The sequence below is a fragment of the Fundulus heteroclitus genome, chromosome 1, assembly GCF_011125445.2.
Source record: "Fundulus heteroclitus isolate FHET01 chromosome 1, MU-UCD_Fhet_4.1, whole genome shotgun sequence".
In the NCBI taxonomy this organism is placed as follows: domain Eukaryota; kingdom Metazoa; phylum Chordata; class Actinopteri; order Cyprinodontiformes; family Fundulidae; genus Fundulus; species Fundulus heteroclitus.
Genome location: NC_046361.1, coordinates 19,745,795 through 19,768,058, shown reverse-complemented (window position 1 = coordinate 19,768,058; position 22,264 = coordinate 19,745,795). Strand labels below are relative to the sequence as shown.

Sequence of the window (22,264 nt, the reverse complement as noted above, 5' to 3'; positions counted from 1 at the left end):
AATTTTCATATTTTTAAATAAAAATCAAAAGTATGAGAAAGATTTATATTTACCTGAGAGAATACGCTGTAGAAGCACCTTTAACTACAATTACAGATTTGAACACCTATCTAGAGCTCAGTTAGTTTGAATCTGTAGCTCCTACCAGGTTTTCTTCCAGTATTGCCCCACATTTAGCTCCATCCATCTTCCCATCAGCTCTGACCAGCTCCCTTGCCCTGTCGCAGCTGAAGAAATGTATCCTCTCAACACGATGTGGCCACCACCTCATTCACAGGGACAATGTGTTCCGGTTTTCCGCCAAACATAGTAGCGTTTTGCATGTAGGACAGTCAGTTTGATTTTGTTCTCATCTGACCAGAACAATATTTGGGGGAAAAAACAGAAAATTTTTGTCGCTCTTAAATGCCAGATTTATGGAAAGTGCCACTCATTAACCGTCTATATTGTCATGTCAACAGATTATCCCACCTGAGCTGTAGCAGCTCCTCCAGAGTTATCGTGGGCCCCTTGGTCAGTTTAGGGGGATGACCGTGTCTTTTAAGATTAGCATGTTATGCCATTCTAGCTCTATATATGATGGATTGAACAGTGCTCAATGCGATCTCCTAATACTGTTATACCCTCACCCTGTTTTGGTATGAAAACTTCTGTATTTTCTGTTCCTTTGGTTCATTATCCTTCATGCCTATTTTCTTCGCAGCCATTTGATTTCTTTGCCTCCTTCAGAGCATAACTTTAGACATAGGTGAAGGAGCTCTTGAATGTTAGTTAAGTTCTGGGGATACATTCAATGATAACCAATAACGGTGTATGGGACTGGTTAACATACATCAGTATGTTACACACAGCTGGACTTTAGTTACTAAATCATTGACGTCTGAAGAAAACTGGTTGAACTTTGATTTGATTTGGGGCTTTTGAATGAAAGGGGACTAAGTACATGTGCAGGCTTTTGTTTGTAAAAGGTTTGAACGACCATGTAGGATTTTACTCCTACTTTACAATTATGTGTTACTTTATGTTGGTCTATCACAAAACCTCCTAATAAAATGCAGGTTAAAAGTTTGTGTTTATAATGTGAGAAAAAAAGGGTAGAATACTTTTGCAAGGCACTGCAGACAGGTCTGTGTCGGATCAACAATTGCATTTAGAGGAGGGGGATGGAGAAGTCGTCTTACCCAGAGTCGGAGCTATTCCCACAGAGCAGAGCATCTAGCTGATTAGGCAGGAAGTAGAAATTGGCTGCAGAAAAAAAAAAATAACAATAATTAGCTATTCGGTTTATTTTCTGTTGCAGCTCCGATTGTGTACTTTTTAATTTTCTAAAAATGAAAAACTTCAGTTTGTTCATACATACTCAATCAGGAGCATATTAGTTCAAACCACCTGGTTTTGCCAAATCGACATATTGTTTTCTCATTCCAGCATATGGGCTGACTCATACTCCACATCGCTGCCAGGTCACCAGGGGTAAAGCCTCGCCTCTACTTACTATCGTTGTTGATGTACTCGTTCCAGTCAAAGCCCTTGCTGCCGTTGTTTAGGTAAGTCTCATTGAGGTTGATTGGCCAGATCACGCACTTCTGGCGCAGGTTCCCCATGAAGAGCTGAAGGCCGATCAGGGCGAACACGCTCAAGCAGAAGACGGTGAGGATCATCACGTCTGAAAGCTTCTTCACAGACTGGATCAGGGCTCCAACGATAGTCTTCAGGCCTGGTGGTCAGCCACACACACACGTACACAAACCACGGAGGTGAAACGGGAGCTACTAATTTTCTACATGTTATTCTGCTAAAAATCTAATCCTGCTAGAAATTATGTCTTAACAGTGTTGCAATTATAATTAAATCTAATTGAACTATTGTTGAAAAAGTGTTGTCCAATAAAATGCCAATGTTTTCAATGTACCTGCATATTTAAATGTTAATTTATTTTTTTATCTTACAATGACGTCAACATTCCCAAATAGGGTGAATTTACATTAGTTGAACTGCAGGAGAGCAAAAAGATAGATTCCAAATATGCATTGTAAAATGTTTTGCATAAAATTACAAATTATAAACTAATCAGGTTAAGAACAATAAACAGGAAATATTCAGAAGCCTTTCCACTCTTTTTAGATTTATCAATATAAAAATTTATATTTAAGGCGAAACTTGCTTTTACTGCCAAAAGGGGACGGAATTAAAAAGAGGGGGAGGGCTGCCAAATAGTAAAAGGAAATAAGGAAAAGAGCACAGCAGCACAACGAGGGGCTATGAGAAGGGACTGAGGCACAGGCAGGGGGGCTGGAAACCACATGCAGGTCATTTAAACTCCAAGGCTGAGCAGGAGCAATTCAATGCCGGTGCCAGTTGCAGGCACTTTCTTGAACTGTCTTCGTTTACGAAAGCACTGACTCCCCATACTGTGACCCTGGAACCTGTCTCATCCACAGTTTCAGTGAACACAAAGTAACTTTACCTTCTGAACCGGCATCCTCTGGCAGCGTTCACTGTGGGGTCCATAGGCAACTCACACACTGATGCTGGGCGACCCACACCCTTTTTTCTGTTCAGCCTCTACGGGTAATGGGCTTTAAAAGCGGCACATACAATATGTTCTAATAAAATATGCCCTAAGTTTAGTCTTTCACACTCAAACTGGGTCGGTAAAAGCATCTTCAACTTGACCAGGTCCTTTTACTCTTATCTTATTGTCATTTTCTTATCTTGATGAGAAGATCCCATATTGAAAAAAACTATAGGCCTATAACCAAAAAAAAAAAAAAAATCTGTAGTGGTTGGGTTTTAAATTGAACTATACCTTGATATGCTCAGAAAATTTTATATTTTACATTATGTTAAAAAATTTGATACTTAAAGCTAAAGGTATAGATAATTTCATCCTTTACACTTAAAGTTCAGCAGTCACTTAGCTTAGTCTTGTGTGAAACTTAAACAATGAGAAGGCTAGCCTGGCCCGATCCAAAGAATATTTAAAGCACGACTTTATTTACAAAAGTTTAACACAGGATTTTAACTAATAAAGAGATACGCAGATGCAAAATTTATTTGGATTCAGTTTTTTGAGCAATTGACAAGTAAAGAAATCCGAACACCCAGCCACCGGTTAGCCTAGCATAAACATCTGACAGGCAGCTAGCTTGACTCTAGCTAGTTTGACAATTTTAACTAATCTACATGTCTTTATTTTGAAAACTGAAAATGTACAAATACAGTTTTAAATTGGATATGCAGATCCCTGGTTCAATTTGATCATTAATGGTGTGGATCTCTAGTTTTAATGCTTCAGAACAAAAGACACAATCCACACCAATCAACCAATTAGCTAACCAAGGTGAAGCAGCTTGTAAGGACACACTGCCTATGATTGTGAAATATTGCTATTATATTTGGTGCCAGAGAATGCAAGACATTATGTTTTTTTTAAGTCAAATCTGCAAAATCTTTATTTTTGTCTCTTCAGCCTTAAATGTTTAAAACTGAGTCATGGGGACGTGTTCATTGCACACTAAGTTCTTTGAAAATCAGAATATTGTAAATTATGTTTTTATTTCCATTCAATACTTTAGACACCCGAGGATCTCGAGTCCTTCACTTTATTTAGGATATTAGCTGCTTTTGAAAGTTTAGATTTAATTCTTTTCTTGACGCAATACTACCAAATATCATTCATTCTCTTGATAATTATTATTAACCGTTTCTTAAAATATTATCTTGTGTTTAACAATATGGCAGGCAATTTGCAAAAAAGCATTGTGCATCTTTGGACAGAGCAGGCCTTGTTCTCTGTAGTCTTTATGCTAAGCTAAGTAGCTGCCAGCAGCGTGCTAATTAAATGTGAAAGCAAAGAAGAGTGTCGGTTTAACATGTTTCTCAACATGGTAAATTTTTACTACAAACACACTTCCAGACTTAAAATGGTATATTTAATTAGCACTTGACTTTTCGCTCATCAGAATCAATACATAAATAATAAATCTAAAAATCATTCTGAATTTAAAATATAGAGTTGATACATCTTTTTGACATTTTCTGTCAGTACTTGTATGATTTGCACCCAGACCTCTATAATGCCAACATGTGCAATTTTCTGAGAGACATTCCATCTCAGAGAGTAGTAAAAAAAAAATAAAGAGAAAGAAAAATCAAACAAAAAAATAGGGCAAATCAAAATTTCAATGCCATTTGTCAGCCAAGCTCTTGATAGGCTAATATTATAAAAGCAAGTGACTAAAAAGCATCATGCAGCGCAAGAGATATGTTCACAAACTAGGCTTGGCAGTCTTCATATACATATAATAAGAGTAATCTGTGGGATCTCTCAGAAAACAGCAATCCTCTCGTTCCAATTCAGCCTTTGGCAAAAGCAGGAGCAACAAAACGTATTACTCTTGTAGGACAAGCCTAAGTAGTGATGGACAATTTGACAAGTTTTCTTCTATCTTCATCTTGATGCTTCTAGATTTTGTTCTTTAAAAGCTTTATTGAGTATTCTCTACAGAAACAGAGCATCCACTTATTGGACAGCAGGTATAAAAAGAGTGGAGTGAAGCTGTTGCTTAAATAGAACCCAGACTTATATGACTTCTGCGGCCTTTTCGATTACCACCGCTATTTAAAAGACTTCATGTGTGTTTTTTAACTTACATCTGTACTTTATTGTGGTGTGTACACTGAGACAGGTATTAATTTCCTTGGTCCCAGTTTGAACCATATCACAGTGCAAGTGCTGAAGACAACACAAAAAGCATAAATAAAAACATTATCAGCCCTCCAAATTTATTGATACCCCTAGTAAAGATGTGCAAAACCAGATATTTGAGCTTTATTGCTATAACATGATCTCACACTAAAAAAAATGGACGCTGCTCTTTAACGAGATCTTTGCAGATTTCTTTTTACCTCCCTAACCATCTTTTTCACTTGGGTCAATGTCCAGTGCTGTTTTATATAGTTCCAGTTGTTTTAAAGTTTTCAAATATGGCCACCTTTAGTGGAGTGTCTGATTTTGCTTGTATTTTTGCTAAACAACATACTATATATCTGCCATACCTATGTAATGTCTGTCTTTTCCAGTTTTTTACAGAAGCTTATAGAAATATACCTATGCATCACGTTACAGTTATATCCCTGGGAAACAGGAAGTCATAGATTATTAATTTGATAAGCCAAAAAAACTCATATAAACATAAACAAGTATAAATAAATAAAATGTTTCCATCTTATAAAAATTGTTATACAATATAATTTTGGGTTTCCTATTCCATAAAATGCATTCAAATTTAGGGTGTAATAATGAAGTAATAAAAAATTGATTCCTTTTAAAACATTTTACACATCTTTACCTCTTAAATTTAACATTTATCACAAGTATGTCATAAAAGAGTTTGTTGGGGTTTTTTTACCTCAGGAAACACAGAAGCTTGCCATTTAATTGGCCACAATTGAAGGACATATAAACTTACATGCCATTATTCAACTGGGTATTTTTTGCAACAAGCAACACCCATGAGTCCTTTTGCACGTTATCAATTGCATGGTCATTTAAAATACGTCTATTTACATCCAAATGTTTTAATATAAATAAGACATGACTCAAAGTCTAGATGTGATATAATTAGAGCATTTCTAGGCCAATAAGTCTTGTTATTCTGGGTTCTATTTAAGACAAACCAAGCTGCCTTGGAGACAAGCCTCATTATGAGAGCGCTGGTGGGGCAGAAGAGAGTGCAGACAGTTTGAATGACCTTAGAGGAGACTGCAAAGCCTATCAAAAATGTATTAGTACCATTTTTGATAATTTTGGAGAAAAAATAAATAAAAACATGGCCGTCTCCAATTCTTTTGTTGCTGCTTAAATCATAACTTTAATCATAATAATAGTGAGTAGAAAACAAAGGGTGCGAGGATCAGCCTTAGTGTTTAAACTGAGTCTCACCTGGAATGACAGAGATAGTTTTCAATGCTCGGAGAACTCTGAACGTTCTCAGCGCAGATACATTGCCCAGGTCCACAAACTCTGTTATATATCTGAAATAGGGGAAGGATCACACACAGAACAAACACGATGACAAAAACTACACACGCCAAGAGCACAACACCACCGAACCGGGAGGAGACGACGCCACTCACAGAGCCTGTCCACTGAGGAGAAGGGTGGAAGGTAAAAGGAAAGAAAGACACAGACACCTAACACCGACCCCGCCCCACCTTCCCCTCGCCCCATCCTGTCTTACCTGGAATTACAGAAATAGTTTTCAATGCCCTCAACACCCTGAACGTGCGCAGAGCTGAGACATTGCCTAGGTTTACAAACTCTGTTATATACCTGAAGGAACAAACCACAGTTACAAAAGCTCATTATATACATGCATATATAAGGTGAAAAGATGAATTATCCCCACAGGTGGGCTTTGTGACAGACAGACCAACAAGCAATGATATGCAATTTACTGATCACTCAGGGTTAGTCCTGCATATTTCCTCACAGAGGGAGGTAAAGCTGGCATAAACTACTTAACATAAAATAACGAGGAAAGGTAAGGAGCCTTTGGAAACAAGCTGTCAACCCCGGATGATCAAGACCAAAAAGATGACTGAGGCAGAAAGTCGGATGGCAAGAGGAAGCTAAATCTGAGGTATGGGAGTAGTCACTGGGCCTGCGAAGTTCTGCATGGAGATCTGCTTTGATTTCCAAAGAGAAAGTCCCGGATAAATGGAGAAAACGCGTAGATGGGTTATCAGACAGAAGGACAGTAAAGAGTCTGCAAGCAAGAAATGTGATCTCTTAAACATCAGTTTCTATACCCGCATTTAATAATAAAGTGGCTGTATGTCAGGATGTATTAGTAAAAGAAGAATACTTACGCCATCGAAATCACCATGAAGTCCAGCCAGTTCCATGGATCTCTTAGGAATGTAAAATTATCTATACAGAATCCACGTGCAGTGATTTTTACAAGAGACTCAAATGTATAAATTCCTGTGAATGTGTACCTGTAAGACAAAAGTGTAGAAAGGATCAGTTCCCTGGAGCGGATTAAAGCTAGCTTATTTACACACATCTGCAGCATTATCCACAGTCAAAACCCCCAAGAAAATACATTTAGATTTAACAATTGACCTTGAGCAAAAATAAAAAGCAAAATAAGAAGATGGATATTTTACAGTAATATTAAGATTTTTTAAAGACTCTAAATACAAAGGCAAAATGTAGAATATTGTTAATAAGCAAATATTGTGATATAAATATAAATAAATAGAATTTGTGAAATATTGTAACAAAATGTTATATTATATTAGTATACATAGGCCTACTCTCTAAGCTAGTAATAACAACATAAGTCGGTAAATGGCAGCTGACACTGCTATTATTAAACTATTACACACAGCATAACACTTGTATTATATGACACAAAATTATAGGATACTGTAATAAAACAGGCTTTGAGATTTAAAATTAGCACTCAAGCAGCTGCTAGTATCAGAAGCTAAACTGTTAAACTCTCACAATGCCAACATGTTAGCTGATCCTAAAATGAGCCTCTAGTTCGCTTTTACTAGTTGGTAAAAAGCAGGTTAAACCAAAATATAATTTAGCAGAAAGAGCAGAAAATTGTAGAATATTAAACTAAACCGTTTTAGCATACCATGCATTAATGCGACATCTATCTGTTATTATTAGATCCTAAAAAAGTTAACGTTCACACAATGCTTAAAATATTAGCATTTTAGCTGTTATAGGCAAGTAAATGCTTTAAATACAAACGTATGTGTAGGACTGAACACAGTAGAGTACTGCATTGTTCGCACGCTACACCAAGAGTACCGGCATAAAGCAACATTTTAGGATGTAAATTTAGCTGCCAGACAGCTGCTGAAGCAAAACTATTAACATTTTCAATTTGTCAACGTGCTACTTTCCTGTATTATCCGCTGTATAGCTGCTACTAGTAGGCAGGAGGTTGCAAATACAAACATATTATACCTAGAACAATACATAACAGAATGGCGTATACTAATCTAAAGTGATGCAGCCATTTTAAGTAGATAAAAGTTGCTGTACTGCAGTCGATTATATGTTCAGAGTAGTGTTGTGTCATTTAATATGCTATGGTGTGCTGTAAGATATTAGTTTAGACTTAAAATTAAACATATTACAAACATTCACTTAACCATAACATGTTAGCTTCAAATCTTAGCTATAACTACATTCTGTAGCATAATAAAATAGAAATATTATATTATAATGTAATATCTGAGCTATGTAGCTGATAATATTAGTAGCTATCAGGGTTTATATAAACTAATTAGTGGGGAATTATATGAATGGCTCCCATTGTTTTCAGTTTTAAATTTTCTAAGGATTCTCTGATCCTAATATACTAAATCAATTCAATGTATACATAACCATATAGACCTATTTCACTTCGGTGACAATGCCAGATTCAGATCTTCAACACGCAAACGTTTTACATCGGCTAGCACTCATAATATTGAATAAAAACAGTAAAAGGATACTTACTCTACTTGTTTTGACCACTCAGGAGGATCACTAAAGGTCATGAATATACAGTTGGTCAAAATAGTACACATAATGATCATGCTGAAAAGAGTGAGGAACGAGTTAAGGAAAAATACCATTTTTGGAGACAACAAATTTAAAAACACTAAATCATCCAAATCTGGCTGCCTGGCTGTCAGCCTAAAACACACAAATGTTTAAGACACAAAAAAGATGCTGAAACCGCTAAGCAGAAGGGTCTTATGTATGCCTATCACCACAAAGCCCTATGATGGGGAATAAAAGAAAAATCACAGATTTTAACCTTTTTATCATCAGAGTTTGTTGTAAAAGCAGCATTTGGATGTAGACTCTCTCCTGCAAGAATCCAGGATCAGATTTCTTCATGCAGTCAGTCATGTGGCAGTTTCGACCACGGCTGAGTGTGTTTAACGCCGATCATCTGCAAACTGTCATCTACAAACATTTTGCGTCCTCCTACTGAGCCTTTAATATCCTTCCAAACAAAGACAGGTCCAACCTGCAGCGGTTCATTGGGGGGGTACTCAGGTAGATTGCAGAGCTTGTGAGGGTTTGCTTGGTTTACTGTAAAGAATGACTCATCATTTGTGCCAGCCATTTCCTTCTGTGATAAAATGGCTACTGCCTGTACAGTCTTAACGTGCGTGGAAGTGCTCTGACTCTTACACACTGATCTTCTCCTGCAGTCACTGGAAACATCAGCGGCGGTATGTGCAGAAATACAGAACATATCAGCATGAATAATGCATGTGAACAGGAAACCCTCTTGTAAGCTGCAGTTAACTGCGCCATCTCAAAAAGGATATGAATGTATCAAAATTTTAATAGCTATTCGCCTAACCAGATTTAAAGGACTTATGAAGTACAAGGCAGGTGTTGCACTAAAACGGAAGATTGTCTTCCCTCTATTTAGCACTATAAATGTCTGTGGAGAGAAGAAAAGCAGAGAGGAAAAGATTGAATTAGTTAATAAGGCAGCATGTGCGTTTACACAGTTTGAATTTTGTCACAAAAAGAAATTAAATAAAGAAAGAACCGTCAGGATGTTTCTGATTTTATTTACCCTGCCAGCCCAACGCCACGGCCGATTCAGCAGAAGCAAAAGAGCAAGAGTAGCTGCGGTGCCCCTTTATGCGGGTAACCTCATAATTGATTAAATAAAACATGGCAATTTGCATGAAAGTTTAATGGAACTGTGCATTTGCGCGAGTGATATGGGCGCTGGTGCTTTTAGCGAGGCACCCCTGACAACATTAAGTCCTGCGGCACATAGCACCACAACAGCTGAGCTAGGAGCAACCAGGAGGAGGGTGAAGGAGCAGGGCCATGAGGGATGAGTGACCGAGTCACATGACTAAAGGGAACGAAATATTAACCAAGTGTAAGTCGTTTTACAGTAACTCACTCACTACAAGGAGATTTTGTCTGCCTAAGACAAATATTCAAGCAGATGTCAAGTGGAGTATGGTATCCAATGGCACTAACTTGACAGAAATCAAACGTTAAGTAGACCTTAGTCAGAGCTACATAAATAATCTTAATGTCATAAGCATTTCCTGAAAACATAATCAGATCTAATGACACACTTGGAAATTTCCCGTTGATTACATGACATTTCACCCAAACAGCTAGAAGGCTTCACCAACATTACTGATCCAAACAAACTAATGCACACCAATCTGAATGAACAAGCACAAAGGGGAGTTTCCAGACGTTCACCCGACAACTGCTTGAAATGTATGGAGTCTGTTTTTGGCAATGCATGACTAAACTCCTGCAAAGCTACTGAAAATTTCATAATACAGAGCTGAGCAAAACAGGAGAGCAGAGGAGATGGAGAGCAAATGAAGCAGGCGAGGCAGACAGCAACTGTGGCAGCAGCAGGCTGAAGGAGAAGCAGGGCGGAGGGAGCCGGAGCGAGGGAGCTGGGTAGGAAGACGGTAGGAGGAGGAGAGGGGGAGGAGGGTGGGAGACGGAGAGAGGAAGAGAGAGAGATGGAGAAAGCAGCTTCGACAGAGAAGCTGGAGCCAGCAGGCAGGGATGCAGGATCTGTGAAGGCTGCAGCAGCCATTCAGAGAGCAACCTTCTCTCAGCCTCTGTGGTAAATGGTCTATGGGATGCATTTTATGGTGCCTCTGAGGGTCATTTTACCTCACACACATTAATAGATCAAAGCCGGTGCTGCTCAGCTAACCTGCTACTCCACCTTATAACTTTAGTCAGTCACTAAAGCCTTAAATAAAGATTGATTGCCTTTATAATTTCTTATAAAGAAATGTCTTTCTTTATAAGACATTATTCCAGTATAAGCCCTCTGATCATTTCATAAGTTACTCATTTGGCTTAAACTAAATGCATGCACTGTCTGCCTGCCGGTGGCTTTTTGCTAAAAGTATGCAAAGATCTACAGTATCAGTATAGCAAGAGTACAAAGTCCCTGTCTGCTCCTTACTGTGCTTTGTGGGTGAAATCACAAAAGCTGATTTTGAAACGAATAGATGCAAAACCCTTTTTACAGGTTCTAACCATTGCAAAAAACAACAACAACAAAAAAACAGATACTTAAAAAATGTGATAAGATTTTGTTTCTATGGAAAGAATGTCTGCGTGTAAAAACAAAACCAAATGAAGTAATTTGAATTGGTTTGTTCTCCAATGGTTAAATACATCCCTTAGCGGCATAGGGGGTATGGGCCTTTGCACATCTAGAGACAGAAATGTTTGCCCATTCTGATTTGCTAAACAGCTCAAGCTCTGTCAGTGTGGATGGAGAGGGCCACTTTTTCAAGTTTTGCCACAGGTTTTTAAATTAGATTTAGGTCTGGACATTGACTGGGCCATTCTAACCCAGAAATATATTTTGACCTAAAGCATCCCATTATAATTTTGTCTGTGTGTTTACTGGCACCCTGCTAAAAGATAACCCTCAGTCTCAAGCCTTTTGCAGCCTCTACTTGGTTACTTTCAGTGATGCTCAGTATTTCCCATCAACTTTGACCAACTTCGCTTTCGCTGTAAAAGTGAAAGCATCCCAGCACGGTGCTGCCGCCACCATGTTTCACGGTAAGGACGTTGTGTTCAGGGTTACACGGCTTAGAGTAAACCTTTAATGCAGCTCCCGCTTGGTCCTCATGATGCTGTTTATTCCCTCGTCTTCTCTAACGGATCTCTGATGCCTTCACAGTACAGCTGTAATTATTGTGGGATTGAGTTACACACAAATGAACTCTATACAGTAATTAGTTGACCTGTGAAGACAATAGGTTGACCTGGGTTTTTGTTGTTGGGGTATTTAGAGTAAAATGCACACCACAGTTTTTAGATTTTTGTTCATAATGTTTTTAAAACATGGTATCCTTTTCCATGCATTTTCTAACACTGAAGTACTTTGTGCTTGACAATCACATAAAATCCCAATACAAATTTACCAGACCTAACACTTTAAGCACTGAAACAGTAAGATTGTGTTTGACTGAACAAATGATCTAGAGAGCAGGAGTCATCAATTTCAGCTCTCAAAGTTCAATGTTTTCATGCTTACACACCTGATTAAATTAATGGATCATCAACAGGCTCCCAATGAACTTTGTGGTAGACTGAGAAGATAATTCAACTATTTCTCTATTCTCTAACGGAGAATATAAGGTCTCTATTTGAATCAGATGTGTTGGATCATGTACTTGTTTAAAATGTGCAGGACAACAGAAGCTGTTTTACACAACATCTTAAACCTAAATAACAAACAATTTGGCCCTGTTGAAGATTCGACCAGACCAATCGGTCTGCCAACCAGTTTTCCATTGATCAGCTATGATCAGTGATCAGGACGTGAAATACTGATTTGCTAGTGCAGACAAAGCCTGGCATTAAAAGGAGGCATGGAGAAGAAACTGAGGATGTTTGGCTGAAGTTCATGGAGGCTCATCATGTAAGCTGGGAAATCCAGGACCGCAGTAGAAACTGGAAAAGTAAAAATTGATGGAAGTGGAAATGCTTTTGTACCATGAAGTTGGGTGTATTGGGAGTGGGTAAGGTATGGTCTTTCTCCCAAAATGGTTTTATTTCATTACTCCACAGAATTTTTTTTTTTAAATGCATCAAAACTAAGAACTCCCACTATTGTCATTTTATAACCAACTTCAGGTGCTTTGAAACACCAAAGCATATCAGTAAATCCAAAGATATCACTTTTTATATGATTATTTCCTTGACTTAGACTCTGACAATGTTTGCACTTTCCCGTTGTATCAGATACATGTTGCTAATATACTTCTTATTTCTGTATAAAACTGCAAAATGCATGCAGGTATAATGTTATATATTCTGTTCGACTCAAAAATCTAATACCTGACATGTCTCTTTCATGTTTTATAGCCCTAAGGCAGGTCAAACCTGAGAGAAAAATCAAGAACTGCTACTGGCCAGGAAAAACCCCATCAGTGCATCTTTAAATTCATCCAGTCTTCTGCCAATAAGCTGCAGCAGGAAGGTTAGCAGGTATGCTCATGCATCTTTGCACATCTAGTCCATTTTATCCTTGTCCTCACACCTCATCCCGCCTCGCCCGTTTTCCCGCCAACTCTACGGAAAAAAAAACCCAGAGCTAAACCTGGACCGGCCCGGCCCAGTCCAGCTCAGCACCGAGTCATAAAACATCCCTCTTTGTCTGCCAGGGAGGAGGGGAGGACTGGACGCTACGTCATCACCCAACTCTGCTATGACACAACGGAAAAGAGTCATAAATTAAGACTTGTCATGGTGAAAGATGAATCTGTAACACCTCCCTCCTCCCTGCAGACTGTGGGCCCACCAGCCCGTAGCAACAAGGACGCACAAATCAACCACCAAGGTCTGCCTGCCTCGGACGCATTTGAGACAGAAACAGATCAGAGATGAGCAGCAAAAGGACAGGTGGATGGAGGAAGCTGAAAACGATCAACAGCCCCACCGTAACGCTGGACCATGTTTTCCACGTGTCATCCGAATCGTGTCTCCTTCGTGTGCGCTGGACTGGTGCGTTACATAACAGGCAGCGTGCACAGAGAGAAATCAGGGAGGTATGAGTCGGAGACAGACGGGAGAAGGAAGAGGAACGCGGGGCTCCCCCTGTCTCACACATGCACAACATCAACACAAATTACTTCACCTGATCACAACAGAGCTCATTTTACCAGCTCTGTTTGACCAGTGAGCTTAGAAATACATACATTTCCATAGCAGCTCTTAATACATGCTTTGGTTACATATTCATTATATTTTTCTACGTTGAACAAAGTACAAAGTATGAAAGATTGTTCTAGGTTTCAAAGAAAGGTGATAAAAGGACAGCTCAGATTTTCACGTGATTTCAACTTTTAACATCTGCAAACAGCTTCCCCCTGGCCCTCAGTCTGACTCATGCGACATTAAAACAACCCCGGTCTCCTTCAGCTGTTTTGGATGATGCGGCGCTGATTACAGTCAGAGCCAGTCAAGGTCACACCTGGACATCCTCACGCTGAGCGTCAGGCGTGACACAAGCCCCGGGGAGACACGTGTCCTCCTGTAAGACAACGACAGTCCTCTCTGCTTCCTCTTCCTGCAGCGGCTTAACTCCCGAACAATTTGGATACGCCGTCATGTGGAACAGGAGGTTTTCAACCTCAACCGCCCCTGACCTTTTCCCCAAAGCCCAGAGAGCACACCACAGATAACAGCTCTACTCCGGCACCTCCAAAGGAAAGTAATTACGCTGGGACATAAAATTATACAATATACGTGCCACAACTGCAAACAACTCAAACCTCTAGGCCAGTTTTCAAAAATTCAACAAATACTGTTAATTGAGGCTTAAAATAGCGTGTTTGCCGATGATGAAGCTAACTCAGACACATCTGGATTTTATTACATAGATTTTCTTGTATCAGAAATTCTATACTATAATATAGCACATAAAGGTAAAACAGGCCAAGCAAAAACTATGAAAGGAGACATTTATAACATTGGATCAAATTCCAGTCTTTGTTATTAGACTTTATCATACAGATAATTTGTGGTTCTGGCAGCTTGAGGAAAAGGCACAAATCTCCAAAACAGTGCTGGGTATGAGCGCTTGCTGAAATACAACGCCTTTATTTGAATATTTACCTTTATGTTCAACTAAACGAGTTAGTAGTTGTATTTTTTTCTAATAGAAATCTAGAAAGGTATCTCCTGAAAATGCCTGAAGTCTTGTGTGACACATTGTAGCAAAGATACATCGATTAATCTGCCGGTGTAGGTACCAGATCAGCTCGGGGTGGCCTGCTCTTCCAGATGACGTCATTATATGGCAACTCCACTCAAACAAACTACATTACGCCCGTGGTCACCATTTGTTACAAATCAATTTTATTTTGTTAATTTATGGTTATCTTCCAGTAACTTAATCGAGGCATGAAAACTTTTAACATCATTTTGGAATGCTTGTGTGGTAGTCTGACAATTTAATCAGTAATTTTGCAGAATCAAAGTTATATCTTAAGAGAAACTTCCTTCCTCCAATTTTTAAAAAAAAAAAAACGTTGTGAAGGTAAACTAAACCATAAACTCTTTTCATTTTTAATAAAAGTCTGCAGCCATTTTAATCTTATCACGGCATTCATCACTTTAAAATCAATAACGTTTATTCCTCCTTTTTCTACTGATATTACTATGTCGTTCTTTCTGATCACATGTTTTTTATTATTCCAGATGAAATTGTGATGAATTTCATTCATTTTTTAATGTAGTAAATGGTATATCTAAGACATATGCTGGATAAATTAATCTGGCTATCCCTTCCGTTTTTGTTAACAATATTCTTCCAAAAATTGAGCCAACTGTCAAATATTTGTTGATTTTTTTGTAAAATGGCTTGAATACTTGTTCTGTCATTTTCAGTGTGGTCCTTGTTAATCATTATACCTAAATATTTTACCTAATTTTTATCAACTAACGTGGGTTGATTATTTTGAATTGCTAAGATTTCACATTTTTCTATGTTCATCTTTAAGCCTGAAGCTTTTGAGAAAAAAGAAACCGCTAAATTAACTAAATAAAATTGATTCATTACAAATGCAGACCACGGGCTCAATGTAGTTTGTTTGAGTGGCGTTGCCATAATGTGACGTCATCGGGAGGCGCAGGGACCATGGAGAATTTCTTTGTAAAATTGCCCGTTTACAAACCGCAATCCCACTCTCGAATAAAACCTACACCCCGCTACAATTACTTTAGTAAGTTGTCCAGACCAATCACAATGTTTTGCGTAATTGTGCAAACGTTAAACCAATCATGTATAGTGACGTCATCAGAAGGCGCAGGGCCCCGAGCCGATCTGGTACCTACACCAGAGATCCAAATCGGCCAGGTTTCCTATGATTAGCACATTTGGAGTTTATTAAAAATCAGAAAAAAAATAAAGATGAGGGAAATAGAGAGGGAAGTAGGGATATTTTTATTTCTTCATTTTCGTTTTGATTCAAAACCACTGCTTCTGCCACAGAGCCTGCAGCAGATGCTTTCTTCTTTTATGCACTATAGTTCTCAGAATAAAAATCTGTCAAAGTTGTTATCGACCAAGACAAGCCTGATCGGTGCATGGCTACACCCCAGCAAACCTCACTAATCAGAAACATCCCTTCAGTTCTTATACCAGAAAAAAACAAATCAGATATTTTTGTTTAGACAGGGATCGTATAAAACTCACTTTTTGAGAGTTCAGGTAGTATGGATCCAAATCCTCCAGTGGTACCGCCACCAGTCCCCGAGGGATGTCCCCGTAGATGTAGGGCAGGCTCTTCCCGGCCTCCAGGTCGCTGTTGGGTCTGGGTTTGTTCTCGTCATCGTCGTCGCGGTAGCTGCTGTCCTGCTTGGGTGGCTTCTTGTTCTTCTCCTCTTTGATGCGCTGCTCAATGACCACCAAAGATTCCCTCGTGAACTTCCTGAAGCTATCAGGTCCTGGCGGTGCGATAAGGGGTGCAGCCATGTTTTCATCCTGCAGCTACTTGGTCATTAGGTTTGTGCCATCCACTGTAGCAGCTCTGCGGGAGGAGAAAGTGATAAGGTCATTTAGCAGGCCTGCATTCATTCACACAGTACATAGATTTGTCAAATATTTCTCTTTAGTGTGCAACCGAAACAGTTCTAGAAACACAGGAGTATCTATTTGAATTAAACATGGGTTGGTAGCCGGTATAAACGTGCATCAAGGTTTAAAATGTCCCTCCAATTGTTCTTCCTATTGTAAAACTACTTTAGAAGAGATATTAAAGAGAGGTGATTTTTGTTTTGTTTTATGGAGATTAGAGTAGTACAATGCTACTGTATTTTTACTCCAGAATTGGATCTAATTTGACATCTTCTGGTTCAAATACTCATCTTCAGGCCATAATAGGCCTGCTTGTTTGGTCTATTACTTCAATTGCAATTTTGAAACCAATGCTCTATAACAGGGCCTACAAAATTGATAGCAGGCTTCTTCGTTGGACTCATCATTATGCAGATCTCTTTTTTTCTAATGCTTTCATTTTTCAAATTTATATTGTATTTTCAAATTATTAACAGTGCCAATTGATTAGCCCTACTTGCTATGATGCCAAAACCCAATCTTGTCAGCTACAAATGGACTTTTGCAGCCACCAGAAAGGTATCAGAGATATCGACAGCCAGAGGTGTTTCTTTTATGTCTATACCAAAGCATGGCGTGAAATTTCATAACATATAAAGATTACTTCAACGCTGGCACTTTTTAAGAAGATCCATTCACGCCATCTGCTAAACGCCTTCCACTGCAACCACTGAGAGGTGGCTGCCATGTAATGCTTCTTCTTTCATAATGTAAACTGGTATGTCCGTTTTGTTTTCTGCGTATACTGATGTGATGTTGGAGATCTGTGTATTTCTGTTCTGCAGAACATGAGCCTGCTGTAAAACAGCAATTAGGTTGAGCCAGGCCCGATTTACATTAATCTTTTCCTGTTTTAAAGAGGACAGACATGTCATGTTTTTCAGTTCTTCCTTTTCACACTGAAGTCATTCAGTTGTGTCATTCAGCAACTCGTTTTGGGTCTTTCTCTTTAAATCTAAAGGAGGCACTTCACACCCCGCTCCCCGACAGATCACAAAGCGTTCCACTCCACCCCATTCAGCCATTTTTGTAGTATGCTGGGGCACGGTGCAATGAACAACCAATGACTTATCCACTTATAGCTTCGCCATCCTTCATCTTGGACTACAAAATCTCTTTAAGAAATAAAAATGGTAGATTCGTGTGTCTGGTAAGCTAGAAGTCCATTTACTCTTTCAGCAGCTCCGCAGTAAATGTTTTGACGTAATTGATCAAAAAACATAATAAAAAACAAAGAGAACTTAATGGCTTGAAAAGTATGACCCAAACACAATATAAAGATCTATCTACACAGCACCTGGAGAAACTACATTACAGTTGTCTACCCTCCTAGAGACTACAATTGGATATAAAGTCCCCTTTAAAAATCTTCATGAATAATCCCTCCCCCACTTGTTGCTGCATACTGCCTGTCAGCAGGCTGAAAGAAGTCCACTATACTTTACCCCTTTCTTACAACAAAAGCAAATCAATCGCTTATCAGGGCAACACCCTTTTAAGGTTGTTGTTTAACGATCTGTTTGTTAAACAGCGAAATACAAGCTGGCTACCTGAGCACATAGCCTGACTAATCTCGGAACAGCAGATGCAACATTAACTGAGGTGTTTATATAGTTTTACTTAACTCAAACAGCAAAATCAAAACAACAACGGCTCTGATAGCATTATCAAAACTGTAATAATACAATATGCATGATTTTAGCAACAGTAGAATTAACAGTTTTTTCTGTTAATGGTGCACTTTGTTTGTTATTAACTTTGGTGTAAAAATTTTCTATACAAAACGGGGATATTTAAATCCAACCATATCATTTCATATAATCAAATTATCACCTAAGAGCATTAAAAATCAGAATCAGCTTTATTGGACAAGATTGTGTGCACAAACAAGAAATTTGACTCCTGTGTCATAAGCTTAAAACGTACAGACATTACATAGGAGTATGTAGGCCTTTGAGGAAATAAAATAAAATATAACGACACAATATATGTACATGCACACCTAATATTATTTTCCGATCTTCTTTGTAGGGCAGTTTGTGGTCATGCAAATATACTGATTTTGTTTCACATCAGCAGAGTAGCTGACCATGAGGTGTTCATTGTGTCCATCAGTCACCCCAGGGAAAGAAACTGTTTCTGTAAGGGTAGATTTTAACAAATACTACTCTGTAGCGATGGGCTTAAGGTAAAGTCTGTGTGCAGGATGTGTGGGTTCTGCAGAAATGTTAGCTACGATTTTCCTCATCCTAGACCTGAATGTTCCTGGAAAGAGGGAAGGCCAGCCCAGATGATCTTCTCGGCAAACCTAATTGTTCCTTGCAGTCTGTACCTGTCCTGTTTTGTGGATCAGTCAAACCACACATTGATGTATGAACACAAGACAGACTGAAAAAGGGCAAAGTAGAACATGACCACCAGCTCCTGTAGTGTAATCTCTGCTGGGCCATCTGCCAAACAGTGTCTATGTGTGTGAGGATCGCCTCAGGTTCTAAGAAAGGGTGGTTCCTATGAACCGGACGTGATTCACAGCAGGTGCAGTCTTGTTGAGGATGGTGAGGAGAGGCAGGGGGGGGGGGGGGTTCTCTGGAAGTCCACTGCCATCTTCAGAGTCTTCTGGAGGAGGATGTTTGGGTTGATAGTCTTGAAGGCTGAGCTTAAGTCCACAGTATGCAGACCAGCCAGGTATGTTTGCTGGCCAATCAGATGATACCATGGTCATCAAACTAGGTATTGGTACTATTGGCAGGGTGAGCAGGTGCCAAGTCCTGCTGGAAAATGAAACCAGCATACCCATCAAGCCTTTCTGCAGAAGTAAGCACACACTGCTCTAAAATGTCCTGGTAGACGGCTGTGGTTACTTTGGACTTGATAAAACACAGTGGACCAACGCTAGCAGATGACATGGCTCGCCAAATCATATTGAATCTGGAAAACCATTATTTTAATCCCAGTACTTTATAAGTCAAAACCGACTAATTAAATTTGGCTTTTAATAATTAGTGATGGTATGACTGCCTGCCAGACAACTGCCCCCTAAAATTGTATAGGCAGTAACATATGTCTTTATTAAGCTGTATTTTATTATTCCTGTGTAATATCTTATAAACTAAATTTAGAGTTTTAATTAGGTGTAAGACATAATGGTCCAAATTAACAGGAAATAAACACATCAAACCTGCCACTGTGTCTAATGAATTTATTCAGTCTCCCTTTTTGGCTTTTTGGCTTGAAATAAATGAACTTTTCTCATGATATTCTAACGTGTTGATCTGCACCTGTATTATTCAGTGTGAGATTAAACGAAGGTGGGTAAAGCCTGAACCGGACCGTCAGCCATATCTGAAACACAAGGACCGTCACTCCCCTGCTCCCTTCTTGCATAACGCTCTCTCGGTTGCAAAATGCTCGACGCGTGAAGCTGACAGCGCCCAGGAAAAGACGCGAATCCCCTCCGTCCTGGGATGAAGGCAGCAACGGAACAAACGCGTCCACGCAGAGAGAAGGAGAAAGGAGACATGCGCGCAGCGTGCCGAGGCGAGCGCTCTGTAAAATGGACCCCGGAACCTTCTGCTGCTGCTCTGCTGGCGCTGTCCGCTTCAGCACCGCGCCAACGCACGCGCACTAACACGTGCAAGGCGTGAATGCGTAAACGCGAGGTGCTGTCTGTGTGTGTGTGGGGGGGGGGGGGGGGGGGGTAAAACCCAAGCTGTCCGCACAATTAAGATAAAAACATACGCTTCCCATCTATCCTTTAGCAGACTAGGATGTGTCCTTTCATTTACTCTGAGTCATCCAAGCTGTGCTATCCGGTGAAATCCCGTGTTTTCGGTCAAACTGGCGACCGCATAGACAGGAAGCGTTGACTAAAAGCAGGATCAGTCAAAAGATGGGTCTCCAGACGCCATCATCTGTCATATTGGTAAATATTTTATGAAGCAGGAAAAGTCCCGGTCCGCCTCAGAGCCGGGGGTGATACTGCGCAGAGAAGTGGCCCGCTCCAGCCAAAGCGGCCGAGGAGGCAGCACTGCTGCAGTGGGTGGTTTGTATGTTGCGAATGTCACGCTGGGAGACACGGGCTTCGCCAGACTCGCGACTTTCCTCATCTTTTTTTCCCCCCAATAAAGCAGCCCCGACATATCCTTACAGACACTCCGCGGTGAATTGTATCTGATCGGATGTTGTGTTTTCGCCTCGGTACATTCTGTGCGTTTTTGCGCGCAGAGCATCTGCACCACACCCGAGGAGCCATGTCGACTGCCAAATCAATAACCGTCTATCTGTGCAAAACACAGCCCGGCGTGTTACAGCGAAAAGGGAGGAAACAAAAGCAGCACATATAGTTTGAAGCATGAGGTGAACCCAGCCCATAAGATCAGCAGAGGACGGTTACTGCCACACCAGGATCACCTGGAGGATCGTGCAATTTCTTCACTGTCATGGCTATACTTACACATCCTTCTTCTCCAAGCCTTCTGTTTCCAATGCATCATCCTGGACTCCCAAGAGTAAAACGAAACAAACAAACAAAAAAAATTCTAGAAAATCTCTGATTTTTCTATGCAGGCTGCGCCCTGAACCAACCCTCACTCATAAATCATTTTTCCTTTTTAACCAAACTGCTCGACGGATTCCAACATTTCCTCACAAAACAGCGATAAATATAAATGTTCCCTGCGCTCTGGTCCGGATGACAGATATGCAGAAGGCGCTGACACCCTCTTTCTCCCCGCTCCAAAAAAAAAAAAAAAATATATAAAAGGAAAGACGCGAAGCAGCGAGCTGCTCTGCGACATTCAGCTTTCAGAAGAAACCAAAAATAACCAAAAAAAAAGCCCACCTTCAACCGCCGATTCTTCCCCAAACCCGCAGCAAGTGTGAACGATACTCACTTTTGCGACGGTTACAGTGAATCCGGGGAGTCGGTGCAGGACTGCAGATGTGGGAAAGGTTGAGGAGAAACTGCGGTTGTCGCCATATTGTTGCTGCTATCTTCCCCCTCAGTGCGAGCAGCTCCCCTGCATAATTGATGACTCTCAGCAGAATGTGAGGGAGTGTCGGGGAGTGCGCCTCGGCGTAGAAATCCTAAAGGTCATTCAGGCCTGCAGCTCCTGCAAAACCCCACAGTGCCACTGATTATCCCGATCAGGAGACACGCAGGTTGGGCTGATTTTTTTTTTTTTTTTTTTTTTTTTAAGTGGCTAAACGGGTTGGCCCTCTGCGAGTTCAGTGCAGGAATGTGGTGCTTCTGGGCTTCCAGATTTACGGCAGGCCACCGCATCACTGATACTCAGAGGGAATTATTAAAAATAAAATTGACATACAGTATGCAATAAGTCACATACAACATACTATTTTTCAAGAGGTTGTAACTTAGTAATAAATCACTGTAGCTAAAAAAAAATCGATTTTAATTTAAACAGATATGTCACAAAAAAGGTCACTTATAGTCAGCTGATCTGGACGAAAATGCAACATCCAAATTATTTTTTACTGCAAAAAAAGCTTTCGCGTTAATATTCTCTCTTTAGGGCAAGCACCAATCGGGTTAAAGTGCGCATGACGTCACGGAAGGAATTGTT

The 22,264-nt window shown here is 39.9% G+C and overlaps 1 protein-coding gene across 5 annotated transcripts in view; it reads right to left on the bottom strand.

Annotated features, from left to right (window-relative positions):
* The window catches only part of scn8aa (sodium channel, voltage gated, type VIII, alpha subunit a), a 63,104-nt gene extending 41,280 nt beyond the window's left edge, over nt 1–21,824 (bottom strand). For 2 of the 5 annotated variants that reach the window (XM_012870570.3, XM_012870573.3), the window contains exons 1-8: nt 21,575–21,824; nt 16,263–16,596; nt 9,361–9,479; nt 8,534–8,623; nt 6,877–7,005; nt 6,246–6,337; nt 1,496–1,717; nt 1,182–1,245 (exon numbers count right to left, since the gene is read on the bottom strand). In XM_012870570.3, coding sequence (XP_012726024.2) covers nt 1,182–1,245; nt 1,496–1,717; nt 6,246–6,337; nt 6,877–7,005; nt 8,534–8,623; nt 9,361–9,479; nt 16,263–16,541 — 995 coding nt within the window. In that variant the 5' untranslated portion in view covers nt 16,542–16,596; nt 21,575–21,824. Of the gene's footprint in view, nt 1–1,181; nt 1,246–1,495; nt 1,718–5,947; nt 6,040–6,245; nt 6,338–6,876; nt 7,006–8,533; nt 8,624–9,360; nt 9,480–16,262; nt 16,597–21,135; nt 21,356–21,574 lie in introns of those variants that run through there. The other 3 variants (XM_012870568.3, XM_012870571.3, XM_036137325.1) reach the window with 2 other exon arrangements.
* Nucleotides 21,825–22,264: the final 440 nt, after the last annotated feature.